The sequence below is a fragment of the Erpetoichthys calabaricus genome, chromosome 1 (genome assembly GCF_900747795.2).
Source record: "Erpetoichthys calabaricus chromosome 1, fErpCal1.3, whole genome shotgun sequence".
Classification (NCBI taxonomy): Eukaryota; Metazoa; Chordata; class Cladistia; order Polypteriformes; family Polypteridae; genus Erpetoichthys; species Erpetoichthys calabaricus.
Genome location: NC_041394.2, coordinates 25,594,204 through 25,614,724, shown reverse-complemented (window position 1 = coordinate 25,614,724; position 20,521 = coordinate 25,594,204). Strand labels below are relative to the sequence as shown.

The window sequence follows — 20,521 nt, the reverse complement described above, 5'->3', positions numbered from 1 at the left end:
TGCATCCACTCTTCTTTTAGAACATCAGAACACTATAGACGAGAACAGGCCATTCAGCCCAACAAAGGTCGCCAGTCCTATCCACTTATTTCTTCCAAAGAAACATCAAGTCGAGTTTTGAAAGTTCCCAACGTCTTACTGTCTACCACACTACTTGGTCTCTTATTCCAAGTGTCTGTCGTTCTTTGTGCAAAATTTACCCTTAACAAGTATCCAACTGTGTCCCCGTGTTCTTGATGAACTCATTTTAAAGTCACTGACTTGATCCACTGGACTAATTCCCTTCATAATTTTAAACACTGCACTCAAGTCTCCTTTTAATCTTCTTTTGCTTAAACTGTAAAGGCTCAGCTGTTTTAATTTTTCCTCCTAACTCATCCCCTGTAGCCCTGGAATCAGCCTAGTCGCACTTCTCTGGACTTTTCTAGTGCTGCTATGTCTTTTTTGCAGCCTGGAGACCAAAACTGCACCCAGTACATCAGATGAGGTCTCTCCAGTGAGTTATAAAGCTTCAGCATAATCCCTTAAACTTTCACACCTCCCATTGTGTATTCAAACCTAAAATTTTTACTTCCTATGTGTAATATTTTACTTTACTGACATTTAATTTCATGTGCCACACATCTGCCCAAGCCTGTGTGCTGTATAACATTTTCTTAATTGTTATTATTATCAACTACAAAGGCAGGTAATAGAATACATTTAAAAATATTTGATATATCTCTTGCCTTACGTGTACCCTCAGCGTTTGTCCCGTGACTTCATTTGGTATCCTCATATGTCTCAACTTGTTTTGGCTGGCGCTTCCTTCCTCAGTCACATTCCCGTAAGGCCTGTATCTCAGTCTTTGTCATTTTGAAGTGCGTTGTTCACCTCCGGTCCACTTTTTGACTGCCATCAATAGTAAGCAGGCCCCCATTACCCACTGTGAAAACACCATTCGTATGCTGGAATATACCTCCTGTGTTTGAAGCCAACTGTCAGCATTCCTGCTACAACCTTTCCTTGGTATTTTTCAGCACATCAACCTCCTTTGCCTGCCACTTCCTATCTTAATCGCGTTTAACTGAGAAGCCACAAAAAAACTGACCTATCAGACCAAAGCCAAACTGGCCAATCAGATTGTTTCGAGGAACCGGACACACATCCAGACATTAGTATTTTATTAGATACTAACTATTACTAGTATATAGTATTTATAAAATAAGTTTGTTAATTGCCAGTTTTATTTTTCAACAAATAAAGAGCCCTTACAATAACATAGAAATCAATATAAACAACATTATTAACATCTTTATCATATGAGAATATGAAGTAATATATAAGAAGCACATTGCAGATAAATAAAAATTATTAAACAGTAAAATCTTCTTCTATAATACGCTACTGTGGCTGTTCGTTTGTCTGTCCAGGATTTTAAATCACCTGTAGCTCGCAAACCGTTTCAGCTATTGACTTGTAATTTGGTACACATATACTACGTGACGTCTACTATCCACTTTCGGGGTGATGATTTTATCACTCTTTTTATTTTTATTTTATTTTATTGTAGAATCAACTCTCGGCAGCGCGCAGCAGGGCGGCCGTGCGCACATGCGTATGGGCGCCGTTCTCATTCCCTACCACCTTTGCTAATCATTCTTGAGGCAGATTGAAGACTTAAGTGCCAGATTAAGTGAAATGTTAAAGAAAACGTACTAAGTAATTGCAACACAAAGACTAACTTAATCAGTTTTAACGCGAAAAGATGCCGACGAAAGAGAAGCAGCGGGCCACTAGGGTGGAGTAAAGAACAGCTGCTCAGGAAGCAGCAAGCGCATCAACCTCTGAGCAAACGAATGCTAAACGTACAGAGAAAGAGGATGAATACTATGAATGCTCAAGTCAAGTGTATCAACTGCACATTATTGTGCAGTGTGCCGTTACTGATATTTTGATAAAAGAATTTGAACAACATATAAGAAACGTATAAATTATTAAACAGTAAAACATTAACATTTAAGAAGTAAAGATACATTGAGTACTACTGTAGTGCTTTCAGATATACTACATTTTTTGTTTGCCCATTACGTGCATAAATGTATAAATTTTTTGTTGTACCTACCCGAGAACACGTGACATATAACTGACCGTGGGAGAAGCATGGATTTTAAAAACGCGTTGAGTTCATCTGCTGGTGTCCCTCGTGGAATAACTGGTAATGTTTGATGAAAATCTCCTGCGAGTAAAACGACAGTACCTCCTATTATTTTGGTAGGATCTCTGAGATCTTGCATTGTTCGGTTCAAGGCTTCATAAGCTCTTTTATGTGCCATGGTGCACTCATCCCAAACTATTATCTTTGAATGTTGCAAAACTTTTGCCTTTCCAGAGCCCTTTGCGTATGTTGCAAATTGGATTTTCGTCGTGAGTGAGGATTTAATGGTAATTGCAATGCCGAATGTGCTGCACGGCCTCCATCTAATAATGTAAAAGCGATTCCCGATGACTCTACAGCCAGAGCTATGTCACCATTCGCTCTCTCGGCAAGAATCAGGTTTATTAAAAATGTTTTTCCTGTTCCTCTGTGGTCATACGTAATTTCCATTTCAAACGCGAAAAGAATTTTATATATATATATAGATGTTGCACTATTAATTTGATCCTTGTTGTTATTTGCTAAGGTTTTTTTTGTGTAATTTGCTGTGTAATGTTGACTTGATTTTTCCTACAGGCTAACCCTTCAGTCCATCAGGCACTGCTGCACATTTGCAGCAGTTTGATTCTGGTTCATGTCATACTTGGAATTCTACCTATACTGAGTTTATGTTATTTTCTTATTTCTGTGGGCCTCGTCCCAACATCCTACAACAACATATTAGGTTGATTTGATATTCTAAATTTGCTCTGTATGGGATGGTAGCTGTGTACATGTGGGCACTCTGTGATGGAGTGGCACCCATGCAGGGCTACCTTCTCCCCACAGGGTTTTGTTGTGGGGTTAAGTTGTAGTTCCTCACAGCTCTGCCCTTGGAAAGCAGGTATTGGAAATTAATACATGAGTAATGTTATGATGATGCTGTCTATAAAAGACACCATGTGGAAGATTGTGAACTATGTGACTATCCTTAACCTACTGTAAAGCAATGAAGCACACTTCTCAAGCATACAATTCTGAACATGTACCTTCTCGTATGTCAAATGAATTGGTTGTCCTCATCAGCTGTTTTGTTTTTCTAGTTGATTATGAATTAATGTGCAACATGCCAAGACCACCTGGCTTTGATGGTCCATTCACACTTGAGGAGCCTAATCCTTACAGTGAGGCGTACATAAGACAATTTGAAAGAAGTTATCCTGGCCCTTACGGACCAGGCCCTTATGATGACCCATCAAGCAGAGGAGGCATTTCTGAGTATGTGCGACCTGGATATGGAGACTACTCGTCTTTACGAGGCCGTGTGGAAGGATACAGAGGTGCAGCAGAGCAGTACACGCCAGCAGAGAGGCCCTATGAGAGGCGGGGGTATGGCAGTTTTCTTTTGTTATTTTTTTTGTTTCATACAACAGTGTCCATATTGAACATCATTACAAAGATTATTACAAACAGAAGCAGGTAAAATATGGTCACCTTTCCACAGTACTCTTCATTATTGTGTTTTTAAACCTCACAAGGAGGGAACTGGGGCCTAGCAGGATTACCACCACCCAGTGCTTGGATGTAATTTTTAATCAGGTCTGCTACTTAAATAATCTGAGAATTCTGGTTTGCAGAAATGACCCTCAAAAGCAAAGCTTGCCCCATTTGATATCCACATTCCATGGGTCTCATTTATATATAACATTTTGTGTGGATTTAAGTGAGAAAGTGTGTGTACCCCCAAAAAAACAAGAAAATGTGTATGCCCCAAAAAAAAATCTGATTCATACGTGCATTTTATAGATCAGAATTGTAAATGTGTGTACGTTAATGCACCTTAAACCCTGCCTGGTTGCCACCCTGAAGCAACCATACATAGAGCATGCTAATCAACCTCGTCCACATGATATTGTATAATGGTATTAAAAAACGTATTTTGTGTATAGTATTAGTTCATGTAATTATATTCTTTATCACTTGTAAAGAGGAGACAAAGCAACATCAAAGTGCTGGACCACCAGCTAGGTGACCCTGTATAATCTCTCTATTATAAAAAAAAATCTTGGAAGGTTGGAAGGAGACGAGACATGATTTTCTCAGAGAGACACTTTCAAGTCCCACGAGACGGGGCAGGAAATAAAAGACAAAGAGTAGATGACAAAGTAGAACATTGTAAAGAATTCAAAAACGTTGGCGCAATACACATGCAGAACAGGTTAGAGATAATAGAAGTACGAAAATTAGAAAGTCTCAAAAACAGGATAGTAAAGATCACATTAGCGCAAACAAACGGAATCTATTACTCGATGAAATAACGGAACAGTGAAAAGAGATTGAATATATTGTTTGGATTTAAACTTTAAGTCTGAGACTTGTAGATCGTCTAATTTGTGTTGCCATCAGGGAAAAAAAAAAGTAGTGTTTCTTCCCAATAAAGAGGCGTATCCGTGAGAATTAAAAGATTTGTTGTTTGGTGAAAGTGAAATCCTGCGAGAGAAATCATTTCTCATTTGTGTGAATGCTATTGTCAGACACATTTCTTGTGGAGAGAAAGAAACGATATTCACTCAGTTATACTGTACGTTGCGTTGTCACAATGTAATTCCAAACACGGAATCAAAATTCAATGCGATATTGATGAAAAGCTAAAAGCAAAAAGAGGCCGAATATATGGACAGGGGTGATATGACAGAAGTGCGTCACGCGAGATGCAGATCACGTGGCACGGCAGCAGCAGATGATCGAGCAAAGAGGAGTTAAAATAAAAATGGATGTGTTTCCCATTGTATCACCGTTTAAGAGGGGGTTTTGGAGGAGCAACTGCATCTCCTTGGGGTGCGTTCAGCCCCCCTCTTCACAACACGAGCAGCAGAGATGTAAAGTGGCTGGCACGTGGGGGGGGGGGGGGGGGGGATGGCGAGCAAAGCTAGTTTAAATAACAAAATAATTAAAAACATTCACAAGCTGCAGATTATGTCCTTTCTGATAAGCGCTTGGAATTGAACTGGACTCAAAATGGCTGAACTGCAGCTCATATGGGTTCCAGGCAGGAAGAGGCGGGTCCAGGAGGGTGTATAATGGAAGTGACGTCAGTGGTGGAACAGCCGTCAAACCCTGCCCAGTTGCCACCTTGAAACAACCACATATAGACCATGCTACTCAACCTCAATGCAGTCACAATGTTGCAGAACTTCATTATCTGGTAGAGCAGACTCCCACCCAACGCCTTCAGACATCAGCATGGTGTGCTCCACAAATGAACCTAGGCAGCATTGTAATAATAATAATTATTTTCATTCATGTAGTGTTTTTCTCACTACACAAGCACTGGTCATAGATGATGCGACGACAGACATTTTTTGCACCAGTACACTCACCACACATTAGCTGTAAGGTGGTGAAGTGTTGAGGTAGGTTAGCCAAACGGAGACCAGGGATAATTACTTAGCAAGAATAACTAGCCCATGCAGGGCAATTTAGCCTGGACATCGGGATACATTCTGTTCTTTATGAAGGATTTCCAAGGATCTTTTATGACCACAGGAAGTCAGGACCTCAGTTTTATGTCTCATCTGAAGGATGGCAGCATTTTTACAGCAGTGTCCCTGTTGCTGCTCCTGGGCATTGGGATCTACATTCAGACTACAGGAAAAGTGCCCAGCACCTGAGCAGGTACCTGCCATCATCTGGAACGTGTAATGGCTTGATTACTGTTACAATGAAGAGTAATGGCTATCTAAAGGTTCCGCACCATCATCAAAGTAACCTACTTTGCCTCAAAATAAATGAATCATGGGTTGACCGAGACCACCGAACCACAATGTTTGACTCATGCATTAATGGAATGTCACTGTACCTGGTTAACAAAAGCAGCATTATTTTCCCTATGCCATTTTGTGTTGGTCACACCATATGAAACTGAATGTAACTCCTTGATAGTTATTTATGGCTTCCAGAACAGCGGGCATGATGGAGCTGAAGCTTGACTGACATTAATCTTATTCAGCTAGACATGTAATTTATACCTGTAGACAGCCATGAGTGAATTTTGCTTAAAGCAGGGCGGGGACAATTAGAAGGCTCACTGAGTGTCACAATTCTAAACCAATTAAACTCTTCATGAAGGCGGAGCTTAAAGCAAGGGCAGCACTCCTGTCTTTGTTGATGTGAACGAGATACATACAGTAAATGGGGCTGAGTAATATAAACATAAATTGAGACTACGATTAGCTTGACCCAATATTTGATATATCTTACTATGTTCTCTAAATACCTTAAAGATTCAGGAACAGCACCATAATGACATGTACTATATATACATATTTCTGTTCTTAGAACGAAAACCAGATATACTTTGTCAGTAAATAATACAAAGTATTAGCAAATCCCCCCCCCCCCCCATGTAAAACTTTCATGAATAGCTGTTCCTTGATGAAACAGTTCAAACAACATGCATTTTCCAACCATTTTTGTGATATCTCCTCTACTTATTTTTGACTTTCTTCCTTGCTGTGCTGAACTCTGTGTCTGCCAGTCACTAAAACATGGCACCCTCTCTCTCGGACTGCTAATATATGGAAAGACAAAGCTCTTCATTCATTACTGCACAAATCACTGATCATAATGCATGTACCTATATATATTATAAATATACCGTGTAATTGCCCGGAGGATGCAAGGAGTCCACAGTAATAGTTGGGGAGCCAGCTGAGCAACCCCATTTGGTCAACAAATATTGGGTCAATCCAGCTTTCACTAGAAGCACTCTTAATAGTAGTGTCAGTAACTCGGGAGCTCCATCTGCTTGGTATCTGAGGGTCCAAATGAGTGAACCATCTTTAGGCCAGCTTATTTTTATATCGTCTCAGCTGCATGTCCTCCCTGGGGTTCTTCTCAGAACTGCTGGTGAAAGAGAAATGGCAGTCACCTACAGAACCTCCTTGTGTTTCAAAATGGTATTGCTTACTGTACTCGAGCCCTGAAGTTGCTCCCCAGACACACATGGGTGACAATTCTTAATGATATACTTCATTTACAATGGTTCCAAATGATGTGTTTGCATATATGTGCTTTTTCTTGGCTGTAACAGTCTAGATCTTGGGTGTCTGATTCAGATTCTGAATGGCCACGTTGGCTCCAGGTTTTCATTCCAGCCATTTTCTTAATTAGTAACCAGTTACAGCTGCTAATTTAATTTAACACTTGTTTTGTCCTTAACCAGCACCCAAACTATATAGAGCTGCAAAGTCAGCCAGTAAATGACAAGGTAACTTGGGAACAGTGTCCATTTTAGGACATCATCATTTTTAACTTCTTCAATCATCGAATATCAGTATTACTCCATATAATATAGCAGTGGTATCTCATCGCTACTCAGGAGTCGTTCATCATGCATCACTACTCACTTATTTGTCCTCACCCATCTGCAGTGAGTTTTCGCTCATTAGGCATCAGTTGCCACTTTTCATTTCCTGTCTTTTTTTTTAACAGAGCCAGAATGACGTCAGGGGACATGCGGAGTGTAGATTATTAACACATAACTGAGCTCATTGGTTTACTGAAATATCAAATTCTATACTTCCTGTTTGTTTCCGCCACTATACCCGCATAACGTTAATGATAGGAAGCGCAACCGTTGTATAAAGTTTGGATTTATCTATGAGTTTGCAAAATCAGAAACAGCTGTGAAGTGAAAAGTGGCTTCCTGTCTCCTAAGTTTAACACAATACGGTATACACACAAGAAATTTTCTCATACGTATTTATACGTATATATTACTGCATGTCATACATAGGATGTATTATCTTATAAGAAATAGTTATTATCTCAAGATAAAATTATAGTAAAAAATAAAGCAATGTGCGGGTCAGGGTTGGTTAATTATAAAAGGGTTAGGGTGACGGCAACAAACAGGATGTATTTGATTTAAACCAGTGGGCTCTGTTATATGTTATTAATTACATTTCACACTCCCCCTTTCGTCACTCACTCCACTGAATGGCTCTCTTAAAAAGAAGACACAAAATGAAAAGCAATGATTGAGGCCTGATGAGCCGAAAACTGAGTACTGATGAGAGATGGTGTGATGAACAAAAAGTAAGTAGTGATGCATGATGAGTGACGAGTAATTACTGATACCTGATACCGAGTAATACTAATGTCTGATGATTGAAGAACTGACAAGGTTTTAAATGACTACTGATACATGATAGACAATGATGTTTGATGACTGAAGAAGTAAAAATGACAATGTCCTAAAATGGACACCGTATTCAGGGGTATCAAAAGTCCCAGAAGGCCACTATTTTCACTCCCACCAATCTCCTATTTAGCTGTCAATGAAGCTCATTATTGAATTTGATGGCTTATCAGTGTTCTCATGCTGCCACACCAGTCATTTCCAAAACTAATTTTCTTGTTTTATGAATTTTTCTGGACCAGAGCAAATCATTATTTCTCAGACCTTCATTTTTTTTCCTTTCAGATATTTTTTGAAACAGATATTATATGAAAGACAGAAGTGCAGATGATCTAAGATAGCCAACAACAATAACAATAACTATTTATATAGCACATTTTCATACAAATGATGTAGCTCAACGTGCTTTACAGGATGAAGAAAGTGAAAAAGACAAAATATAAAAAAAAATTAGGCGATATTAATTAACAAAGAATAAAAGTAAGGTCTGATGGCCAGGGAGGACAGAAAAAAAAAAAAAAAAAACATACGGCTGGAGAAAAAAAATAAAATCTGGAGTGGTTCTGAGGCCACAAGACCACCCAGCACCCCACTGGGCATTCTACCTCACATCAATGACCTCCATCAGTCCTCATGGTATTCAGGGTTCTCATGGAAGAACTTAATGATGACGGTCATGTGGACTTCTGGCATTTAATCCATCAATGTAGGGACATCACGGTGCTTTGATTGGGGGTGGGGGCGCAGATCACCACCACAGAAAACCGGAAAAAGAACAGCAGAGAAAGTAGGGGTTAGTATGGATTTCAAAGCCACCATGAATGATAGTGATAATTAAATGCAAATACAGAATATCAGAGTTACACTAAAATGAAGCCATGAGAAAGCCATGTTAAAATAATGAGCTTTCAGCAGTTTTTTAAAGTGCTCCACTGTATTAGCCTGGCAAATGTCTTTCAGTAAGCTATTCCAGATTTTAAGTGCATAACAGCAGAAGGCCACCTCACCACTTCTTTTAAGTTTAACTCTTGGAATAATAAGCAGACACTCATTTGAAGATCTAAGGTTACACTTAGGAGTGTAAGGTGAAAGACATTCTGAAATATATGTAATATATATACATATTGTGGTTATTCGGACACGGACACAGACAGGCAGACACTAAATGTCCCCAAACACACACGTTTATTCTTCTCTCTGCACAATACAATCACAGTGCACTAACCACCAATAATATAGTCCTTTAGACTTCCTTCTGCCGCCTCCTCTCTTCCCCTTGCAAGCTTTGTCCTCCTCCTCCCGACTCTGGCTCCCAGAATGGAGCGAGAAGGCTTCTGCATGTGTATCTAAGTGCTGCATACCACAGTTCCAGAGCTGTCCAGGTGCCCCCTGGCGGTGGCCACGTCACCCCACAGGGTTGAGCTTCCAAGTTCCGTGGCCCCCATGCAATCCAGTGAGGCTGCCGTCTTGTGTTCCGGGAATAAACTGCCCCTGTCCCGGTCCTTCCCTTCTCTCTGCGTCCCAGTGGGGCAATGTTCCTGGACGTGGGCACTGATTTTATGGCTGGACAGCTCATATTAACAGCTGTGTGAATCCTTCTTTCTCTGTGGTATAGATAGATATAGATTTTTGTACATTCTAATATCTATTTGATAAATAAGAACTAAAGTTTACCTATCTTGGAATCTACAGTGCGTCATTACCGATGCAGGCGTACTGCATTGTCGGTGCTAAAACATTTCCAGTGTTTCTGATTAAATTGTATTCTCACGACAGATTCCCTGATATGAGCTTGTGTGTGACTGACATCCAGCCTCATGCCACTTGTTTATAACAGTATTCCTTTCGTTGTGTTAATTTGGCTGGGATTGTGTTAAATATTTCAGTGCATAACTGTTTATTGGGCAACGAGTGTGATAAGTAATTTATTCTTCTTTGTAGCACAATTAAGTTTTTGTTTTTCAGTGTGACATAAATAAAGTATTGAAAAGAAACCATTCAAAACCATGATACACGCTTGGTTCACTGCATTGGAGTCTATGATGGTGACAGTGTTGCTATCATCTTGTCATTGCAGCTCATCCCAGAGATTTGGTACTGAAGGATATGAAGAAGACCCATCATACGAGTCCCTGCCACCTGAAACTGGCCCCGTATTAGTAGATCCAGTTTATGAACCAGGAGGCAGACAGTCAAGCAGAACAGGATTCGGCTCAAGGAGCTCTCAGTCTGCTGGCCCACCAGTAGTTCCAATTGAACCTCAACCTGGAGAGCCTTGGTTGCAATACAGACCACGGGAAAGAGTACCATATCAGGAATACCCTGGTCAGCCTTTGAGAAGGACCCGGACAGAGTCCTTTGAGAGTATGTTCAGTGAAGTCTTAAGTGGGTTTGATTCAGAAACCACCTTGGTAAAACTTCAACCAACCAGTCATCTCTTATTGTCTTCTCAGGAAGGTATGAGGGATACGAAGGTCTAAGTGCTGACGAGTGTGGGATTTTGCACGGGTGTGAAAACGGTCGATGTATTCGTGTCCCAGAGGGTTACACATGTGATTGCTATGATGGCTACCAGCTGGAGATGACAACCATGGCTTGCATTGGTACGTATAGGAACAAACTTGAGGGGGATTTTATGCACAGCATACTGCTGTAAAATAATTTTTAAGGACTATTTTTTATCTTCTTAGCTTATGCTATTGTCCCAAGTTTAGCGTCTATTTGTATCTGTATTTCTTCATTAGAAGCACTGACTCACAGCAGTGGACCACATAATGAGTGAAACCTGGAGATTTTAATTGGCAACCTTGTGGATTACAGGTCAGCACGTATCCATTAGGCCACAGTGCACACACAATGACCGTTCATTTAGAAGACAGCAACTGCTTTTTATTGTTACCCTTTAACATCTGCACAGATGCCTTGTCGGTAATGTTATAGCATCTGTGTTACGGCCTACCAAAAAGTCTAGGGATATATAAAAAGGCCGCACACAAGTGAGAGAGAGAGGGAGACAAAACACACAAAAAAAAAATAACTCGGCTAAATAAAAACAGGCTTCATTTATTGTCAAAAAAACACAACTCACAAAATATGGAGAAAATTACACAAAACAAACAAGGCAGGAGAACCACATTAACATAGCTGTCTAACTTCAAAGTTTACAGCTGGATACAAACTATACACATCTATCACTTAGATGGCTAGCTTACAATTACATTTCTTTAATAAGCAACCATCCAACCCTAACGCTCCATACCTTGCTCTGTCCTTCTCACTCACTCACTCTCCTAAAACCCAAAGAAGCTTCATTTATAAACCTACACCCCACGCATAGCCCAGGTGAGTTAATTAATAAGCAACTTAAGTGGCTAATTAGGGCAGGACTCAATTAAGGTAAACACCAAATTAGAGTTAAAAAACAAAAGTCTAGAGTAGGTTGTAACAATCTGTTTATGTGCCCAGACATCAACTTGGTAAAAAGACACCTGAGGAGACATGGCTGTCCAATGAACAGGAGGCAAGAGGAAGGTGGCCTATAAGTGAGGAGATAGAAATATCCATCCATCCATCCATTATCCAACCCACTATATCCTAACTACAGGGTCACAGGAGTTTCCTGTAGCCAATCCCAGCCAGCACAGAGTGCAAGGCAGGAAACAAACCCTAAGGCAGGGCGCCAGCCCACCGCAGGGCACACACACCCACACCCACACACCAAGCACACACTAGGGCCAATTTAGAATCGCCAATGCACCTAACCTTCATGTCTTTGGACTATATGGGATTAATAAAGTATCTATCTATCTATCTATCTATCTATCTATCTATCTATCTATCTATCTATCTATCTATCTATCTATCTATCTATCTATCTGTCTATAGGAGGAAACCGGAGCACCCGGAGGTAACCCATGCAGACACGGGGAGAACATGCAAACTCCACGCAGGGAGGACCCGGGAAGCGAACCCGGGTCTCCTTACTGTGAGGCAGCAGCGCTTACCCACTGCACCACCGTATTGCCGGAAAGAAATATACAATGAAAAAAAAATTACTATTAACCATTAGATCAGCCCTAATAAAAGGTGTATCAAGAGTTGGTCCAACAGGAAACTCCATCAGAAACTATGTATTATGTACTGAAGGACCCCTGAAAATACATAATGAGGGGCCAGGAGAGAACAGGGAGTATGGAGCAGCTGGTTTGTTAAATGTTCATAAGAACGTAAGAAATGTGACAAACAGGAGGAGACCATTCAGTCCATTTGTTATTTGTTTGTTTAGCTAATAACTAAGCTGTCCAAACATTCATCCAGATTCTTCTTAACTCTTTTAGGGCTGATTTTTTTTTCCTTTTCTCCAAGGTTTGAATATTTTTCCAAAAAAGCACACAAAACCATAGTTTCTCATATAAATCAACATAAAACGTCTGTTGCTCCGTGCAGTGCCCCTTCACAGCGTGTTAGCTGTTTCTTGCTGCCACAGTAGCATCAGTGGCTGCGCGAGGGCTAGGCCATTCAGATGATGCCAGTACCTCACTTTCATTTTAGATCTCAATCTCTGAATCACTAACACCAAAATAGGAGTCCGACAAATCATAGTCCTATTCACAATAATAAAATATACACAAAACGTCGTCCACTGAGTATTTTGCTTTGCGCATTCGCTTTGCTCTCTCGCCAGTTGTAAATGCCATTCTAGATGTTGATTTTCTCCAATGGTACTTGAGCACAAGCAGGGATTCGACATCAAATCAATGACTCTAACATTCCTCCTAGCAAAGAGGGCCTACCTATAAAGTAACACTGAGTTTTGTCAATGTTTACAGCTAAATATCGCCTTCTACCCAAAATGTCGACATCCACCCTCAACCCTGTTGTTGACACAAGTCAACATCTGCCCTAAAAGAGTTAAAAATTTCTTCGGTTTCTTCTTCAACTCCATGTCTCAGTAATTTGTTCCAGAATCCCACAGCTTTTTGCGTAAAAAAGTGCTTTCTGACTTCAGTTTTAAATGTACTTCTCCTTAATTTCCACACTTGCCCTCCAGTACGTGATTCACCCTTAACCCGAATGAATGTTGCTGGATCTGCTTTATCAATGCCTATGAGGATTATGAAGGCCTGGATGAGGTCCCCTTCACAGTCCCCCCTGCTGGAGACTAAACAGGTTTAATTCTCTGAGTCTGTCACAGGAGGACATGTCAGAAAGCCCTGACATGTACTTGGTTGCTCTCCTCTGCCCAGCTTCAAGTGCTGTTATGTCTTTTTTGTAGTGTGGGGACTAGAACTGCATATAATACTCCAGATGTGGTCTCGCTTTGTAGACTAGATAGTCAGAGCACAATGTCTCTTAATTTATATTCAACAGTATTTGCCATATACTGTGGCCTAACATTTTATTTGCATTTTTTAATGACTTCTGCACATTGCTTTGACAATGAAAATGTTGTGTCGACATAAACGCCCGAGTCCTTTTCAGAGGTTGCTTCCTGTTAATGTTCCTTTTGCCCACATGTGACATTTTGCCTTGCCCAGATCTGAAACCTGCCTTGAATTATTGTTGGTGCCTCCTCAGTGTCTTTCACTTCTCCAATTTTAGTGTCATCTGCAAATTTCACAATTTATCTCTATCATCAATGCAAATCAGAAAAGGTGGCAATCCACTGATGACCTCCCTCCATATGGATCATTCACCATTTATCAGTACTCTTTGTCTCCTGCTGGTTAACCAGCCTGAGATCCAGATTTGTAGGTTACCTCTGATGTCTACAGCTCAGGCTGGGTAGTGTGTGCAGTGGTGTTTGGAACCACCCGGTGATCTCACTGTTTAATGGCCTCTAGCATTCTAAACGTTTGTGGATAGTATGTCGCTGAGAATGTAGCACCCTGGCCTAATCTCTGCTGAAAGATTAACACTAGGAAGACGTTTGGCCACAAAGAGTGAGGTGGACTCTTTTATATTAGGACTAAAGTAGTTACACAGGCAGATGCAGGGAGAATTTTATAGAAGGCAAAGGTAAGTGTTCAGGAGGAGATATCAGAAATAACCAACTAGTGAGCATTGAGTAGGTCAGTCATTTTCTAAACTGCTTAGTCCTGTACAGGGTTTCGGGGGAGTGTCAGAGCCTATCCCAGCTAGCACAGGGCACAACAAACAGGACTGGAACAAACCATGGACAGAACGCCAGTCCATCACATGGTGAACACACACACATGCACCCCAACCACACACTAGGGCTACTTTAGTATCACCGGTCCACCTAACCTGCATGTCTTTGGACTGTGGGAGAAAATAAGAGAACCTGGAAGAAACCCATGCAGACATCGGGAGAACAAGCAAACTCCACACAGGGAGGACCCAGATCACAAATTCTGGTCTCCTTACTGAGAGGTATCAGGACTATCACTGAAGTCTGCATTGAATATGTCTGTTGTGATAAAGGCGCTATATAGCGCCCGACCTGGCACAGACTCACTCAGAGGCACGTGTAAAAACACACAAGACTTTTATTTTCTTCAGCTGGAGGGCACGTCTTTCCCGTGAACCCCCCAGCCACAATACAGTCCCAAAAGCACTTAATTTAAACCACACAACTCTCCACCTTGGCACCACCACTCCTCCCAGGCAACCTTGTCCTCTTCCTCCCGATTCTGGCCCCTGAGTGGTAGATGACGGCCCTTTTTATAGCCCACCTGGAAGTGCTCCAGGTGCTTGATCACCTGTTGCTAATTGCACTTCTGGGCAGGGCTGTAGAGATGTCCAGATTGGCTCCGGAATCCATGCAGCACCCCCTGGCGGCCACCCCAGATCCTCACAGGGTTGTGGAGAACTCCATCTCCCATGGAACCCTGTGGGAAACCGAGGCACCATTGTCAATCAGGGAGGCTGCCACCAAGGAGCCTATGGCTGCTCTCCCAGAACATAAGTAGAAGGGGCGTCCCGGCTGGGCATGGGACCTGGCCGCCCGCCACACTATCTTTAAAATTAATTACAGTACTGTTCAAAAATCGTAAAGAATTGATTGTGAAGAATTGTGGTTAAAGTGGGAATTTTTCAAAAATAATAGTACAAATAATTTGTATTAATCAATAAACGTCCTAGAATATGCAGTAAACAGAAAAAGAAAACATCAATGAACTAAACATTTGGTGTGCCCATCCTTTGCCTCCTCTTGTAGTTTCTGTAGTGCACATCCATCGACTACTTTAACTGACTGACACAATTAACAAGGGTCAGCTTCAGAGAAACATTGTTTGATCCAAAAGAAAGGTATAATTGGGTGTTGTCTGGCTATGAATGAAAATTAATGTTTTGTTTCCTAGTGAAAACAGTTCAGCTGCCTGTACTGAGCCCTGCGGGACACCATATTTAACTTCTGAGTGTAATGATGGAGTTCTGTCAGCACATTTCTGTACTTAATGGTATCGATTTGATAAATGAGAACTAAACCAGGCAAGGACAGCGCATGTAAGCCCAGTGTAATCTTCCAACCAGTGTAATAAAATAGAATAGTCAGTGGTATGAAACGCTGCCCTTAAACCTAGCAACATTGAATTTCCCACATCAGAGGATATCAGAATGTCATTTACAACACGTTAGTGCCGTTTCTGTACTATGCACTGGTGCAGAAGACAGACAGGCATTTATCAAATAAATTGTGATGGGTTAGGTGAGACTGAAGCTGCATGGCCACTACTTTTTTAAATATTTTAGAGAGAAACGATACATTTGAAATGGGTCTATAATTATTAAGTACTAGGGGGCTTCGTCCACTGCTCGCTTCGCTCACCAACCCCCGTGTTTGGTTTTCCGGATACACACTTTTAAGACTTTTTTTTTCTTTGAATTGTTGCTATTTCATTAGTTTCACTTTTATTTCAGAACTTATGTAAAAACAATATTTGGAATCTTTCAAGTCCCAATATGCTGAATCTTTTAAATGAGGTCAGTGAGACATGTGTTTAATGACTTTGTACCATAATTCAGGATAGGTTTCTCTGTTTGGAATTTCAGCACAGATTGATATCATCAACAGTTAATAATTTTTTTTGCAAAGTAACCAATAAATGCATGTGAGGTAAACTCTGTTTTTGAAAATCTCTGACTTAAACTTCAAAGCCTTACAATATTTACATACTTCTGACATATCACCTGTGTCCATATATTCGATCTCTGTTCGCCTTTTAGTTATTTCTCGGAGTAATAATTTCTCTTTTTTTGCGCTAATGCGATGTTTACTTCCTTTTTTTGACACTGTCATTTTTTTCTGTTTTCATATTCTGTATCTTGCTCTGCATGTGTTTCGCCCCTACGTTTTTTTTTGAGTCTTTTGAATTCCATTGTTTTCATTTTCTCTAACCTGCTCTGCATGTGTTTGGCCCCTTTGTTTTGTAACCTCTTTATAACGTTTTACTTTGTTTTCTACTCTGTCTTTTATTTCTGACCTCGCTTTGTCCTGCTTTTTTTTTTGCAATGACACCTGGTCCGTGGTGATTATTTTCCCTTTTTCGAGTAATAATTTCCATTTGTTTGCGCTACTGCGATCTTTACTTTCTTTTTTTTTTGTACTTTCTAATTTTCCTACTTTTATATTCTTTATCTTTCTCCACATTTGTATCGCGCATACGTTTTTTTTTTTGAGCCTTTCGAATTCCACTGCTTTCATAATCTGTCTCTGCGTGTGTATAGCTCCAACATTTGTGAACATGTTTTTGAAATTCTACTTTGTCTTTTACTCTCTTTTAATTCTGAGCCCGATTGGACGTGCTTTGTTTCAATTCCACTTGTTATGGGCTGATAATTACTTTACTTATTTTCTGAATTTGCACCTAGATTATCTTTTCTTTTTTGCTCTTTTTTTCTCTCCAACACTTTTGAGTCTCTTTTCTCTGTGCTGCTTTCTTCTTCGCTTAGTTGTCGACGTTTCATTTATAACGTATTGTCCTTATACGCTTTATATGCGCTGAGACCCTGGATCTGTGTGTGCTCAAATCCTTCACAAGACTGAATGTTTTGCTGCCCCGTTGTCTTATTTGATATTGATTGTAAGTAGGGCATGTCTTGCAAGAATCTCATGTTCTACGTCATTGTGAGATGGTCCTGGGTCAATCTCTTGGCACAATGTCTCATGTTTAAGGTCCTCACGTTTCTTTTAACTGTCTTCCATGATCTTAACATGAAGATCACATCTCAACGCCCTACTGTTTCTCTCCAGGATTTTTTTTTATAATAGAGAGACAGTATATATGGTCTAGCTCTGGCTTTTTGAGACAATGGTCTGAAATCTGTCACTTTTACTTCATCAGGGACTCTGCTATTCAGTAATGAACTATTGAGAATGCTACGAATGGGACTAACAGGCTACTACAGATGTGTGAAGTCTGCTGCGTCCGATTTGTAGTACCATCCTAGGCCAAGATTAACTAAAGCACTCATTATACAGTGTGTGGAAATGGTCAAAATAAAAAAAGTGCTGTCCCGTGTTCCTTTCCCATGTCTAAGCAGTGTTCCTCATTCATTTGCAGATATTAATGAATGTGATGAAGCAGACGACCCTGCCACGCTGTGCATGAACGGGCAGTGCGTGAACACCGATGGCTCCTACCGATGTGTGTGCCTGCGTGGTTTCATCATGTCCCTGCAGCCAAACTATTGCATTCCGGCACTGCCCCAGGAGTGAAGGACCAGCACTGACAGGGGGCGCTACAGGCACCACTCACACTAAGCACCAAAGAGTTTGCATCTAATTATTAACTTTTTTTCACTTGTTTGTAAAATTAGTAGTACTGTATTGGTTGGTTCATTTCCACAAAAAAGGTTAACGAAGGGAGTTGTATTTAAAGACCATAAGCAAAGAGAAAACAAGGAGAAAAAAAAATATTTATTTTTTATTTTATTATTAATTTTTTAGATCTGCTTGATAATCATAGAACTTCCTCTGATGGGACATTGAATTTAACGCTGTTTTACCACACAAGTTACTGCTAGTGATTTAGTGTTTTCTTTTTCTCGTACTGTAATGGAGGTGAAGCTGCAACCCAAAAGTCAAGTGCTCTGCTTCAGGGCTTTGTCACTTTGGTGGAGGCGAAGGCTTGAAGTTAGGCGGGACACACAGTTCCGGTTTCATAATGAATTAATCAAAGGAACATTTTCCGTATGCAGGTTTTAAAGTTGCTTCTTCATTCACTCTGTAATGCGTGCCTCACTCGGAGCAGTTTGTGCTTCCCTGTCAGATCATCAAATATCCAGCCAACTAGGCTGTGTGGGATATAAGTTACATTTACATGACACTACTGCAAGTTGTTGATTAGAATTACTTTTAAAATGTCTTTGTGACCAATTCTCTTCAACATCCATCCATCCATCCATTATCCAACCCGCTATATCCTAACTACAGGGTCATGGGGGTCTGCTGGAGCCAATCCCAGTCAACACAGAGCGCAAGGCAGGAAAAAAACCCTGGGCAGGGCGCCAGCCCACCACAGTCTCTTCAACATAGCCCTTATTAATCAGTTGATCAATCATATTTTATACTACTTTCACCATCACCTATTATAAACACACATTACACAGCAATTCAGAGGAATTATACAATAGCTACTTTCTTATATATCCTTTATATCTATTGCTGTAATAAAGTTGTATATAACAACAATGAAATTTTTAAGTTTCTTTGTTAAATATAATGCCTCTTATAATAAGCACAAATAAAAGCTCTCTACAGGATTAACCCCAATTAATAATCCGTGCCCTTCACAGCAAGTGCCATCAAAAAGCCAGCTGAGTAATGACATTTGATTGTATAATCTTGAACAAATACATTAATCTATCCATTTTTGTAACCCGCTTATCCAGGGCAGTGTCGTGGGGCAGCTGGAGGAGTTCCCAGCAATTATCGGTCTAAAGGCAGGAACAACACCTGGGTAATACAATCCATCAGCATTTATAAATTTAGTGCCTTTAATGACATTAGTATTAAAATGAAATATAAAAAATGTTCACTCATATTTGTAAAGTACAGTGCAGTGCAACTTGTCAAGCGTAACTGATATACAGTAGTGCCTTTCATAACTAATATTATCACCATACAATCAAAACTTATTATAACTGCTCGTTGCATTTTTATTATATAAAATGGTACTTACAAGAAGTGCTATTAGAAAAGCGATACATGAAAATCACAGTCACTGAATCAGCCTTTACCTAAATAGTGGATTTTATAACACTGGAGAACACATTATTGAAATGTTTTGCTTCCTGAAAACATTTTTGGTGATTATGGCAGACAGCTTCAAGCTGAACACAAATATAATTTCAGATCAACTGTGTCACATAAGAATTTGGAGCAACATGAAGTTAAGTTTTTTGAATTTAATGTGTTTAGTCACTTAATGATGCTGATACGTTGCAGTAGTTCAATTGAAATAAAAATGGTCCGCTGCTGATTTTCATTTGTACTCCTCATCTGATCCTTCTCGTTTTCGCATCTAACTATAGTCAGCTAGCAGTGATGGATTCACATGGAAACATCCATCCATCCATCCATTTTCCAACCTGCTGAATCCGAACACAGGATCATGGGAGTCTGCTGGAGCCAATCCCAGTGAACACAGGGCGCAAGGGAGAAACCAACCCCGGGCAGGGTGCCAACCCACCACAGAATACACACACACACACCTACACACCAAGCACGCACTAGGGCCAATTTTTAAATCGCCAGTCCACCTAACCTGCATGTCTTTGGACTGTGGGAGGAAACCGGAGTACCTGGGAGAAACCCACACAGACACGGGGAGAACATGCAAACTCCAGAGAGGACCTGGGAAGCGAGGCAGCACCGCTACCACTGCACCGCTGTACCGCCCCATATGGAAACATATTTAGAAATATTTACTGCTCTGTGGCAATTGATTTTGCTTGCCATCCTGACCAAAATTTTCCACTAATGTGAGAAGGAAAAATGACATCACCTATTTCAGACATGCTTTTCATAGTTCTGGGTGAGAAAATGGCTGACAATGACATGTCGTTCTGATAACATGCCATAATAGAAGTTTAGGCAAAGAAGGATATGATAGAAAAAGGATTTGTGCTATCAACAGGCTTACATACACCCAAAAGTGTTCAAGTAGCAAAATCTTCATTGTCCAGTCAAATGCACCAATCAGTCAATTCTATTGTACATTGTGCCTTTGAAAATG

General features: G+C 40.4%; 1 protein-coding gene across 1 annotated transcript in view; it reads left to right on the top strand.

Moving 5' to 3' along the window:
* The window catches only part of LOC114647801 (latent-transforming growth factor beta-binding protein 1-like), a 636,168-nt gene extending 616,846 nt beyond the window's left edge, over positions 1-19,322 (top strand). Inside the window, exons 32-35 of the mRNA XM_028796447.2 lie at positions 3,220-3,505; positions 10,396-10,682; positions 10,772-10,921; positions 17,846-19,322. Coding sequence (XP_028652280.2) covers positions 3,220-3,505; positions 10,396-10,682; positions 10,772-10,921; positions 17,846-18,000 — 878 coding nt within the window. The 3' untranslated portion in view covers positions 18,001-19,322. The remainder of the gene's footprint in view (positions 1-3,219; positions 3,506-10,395; positions 10,683-10,771; positions 10,922-17,845) is intronic.
* Positions 19,323-20,521: the final 1,199 nt, after the last annotated feature.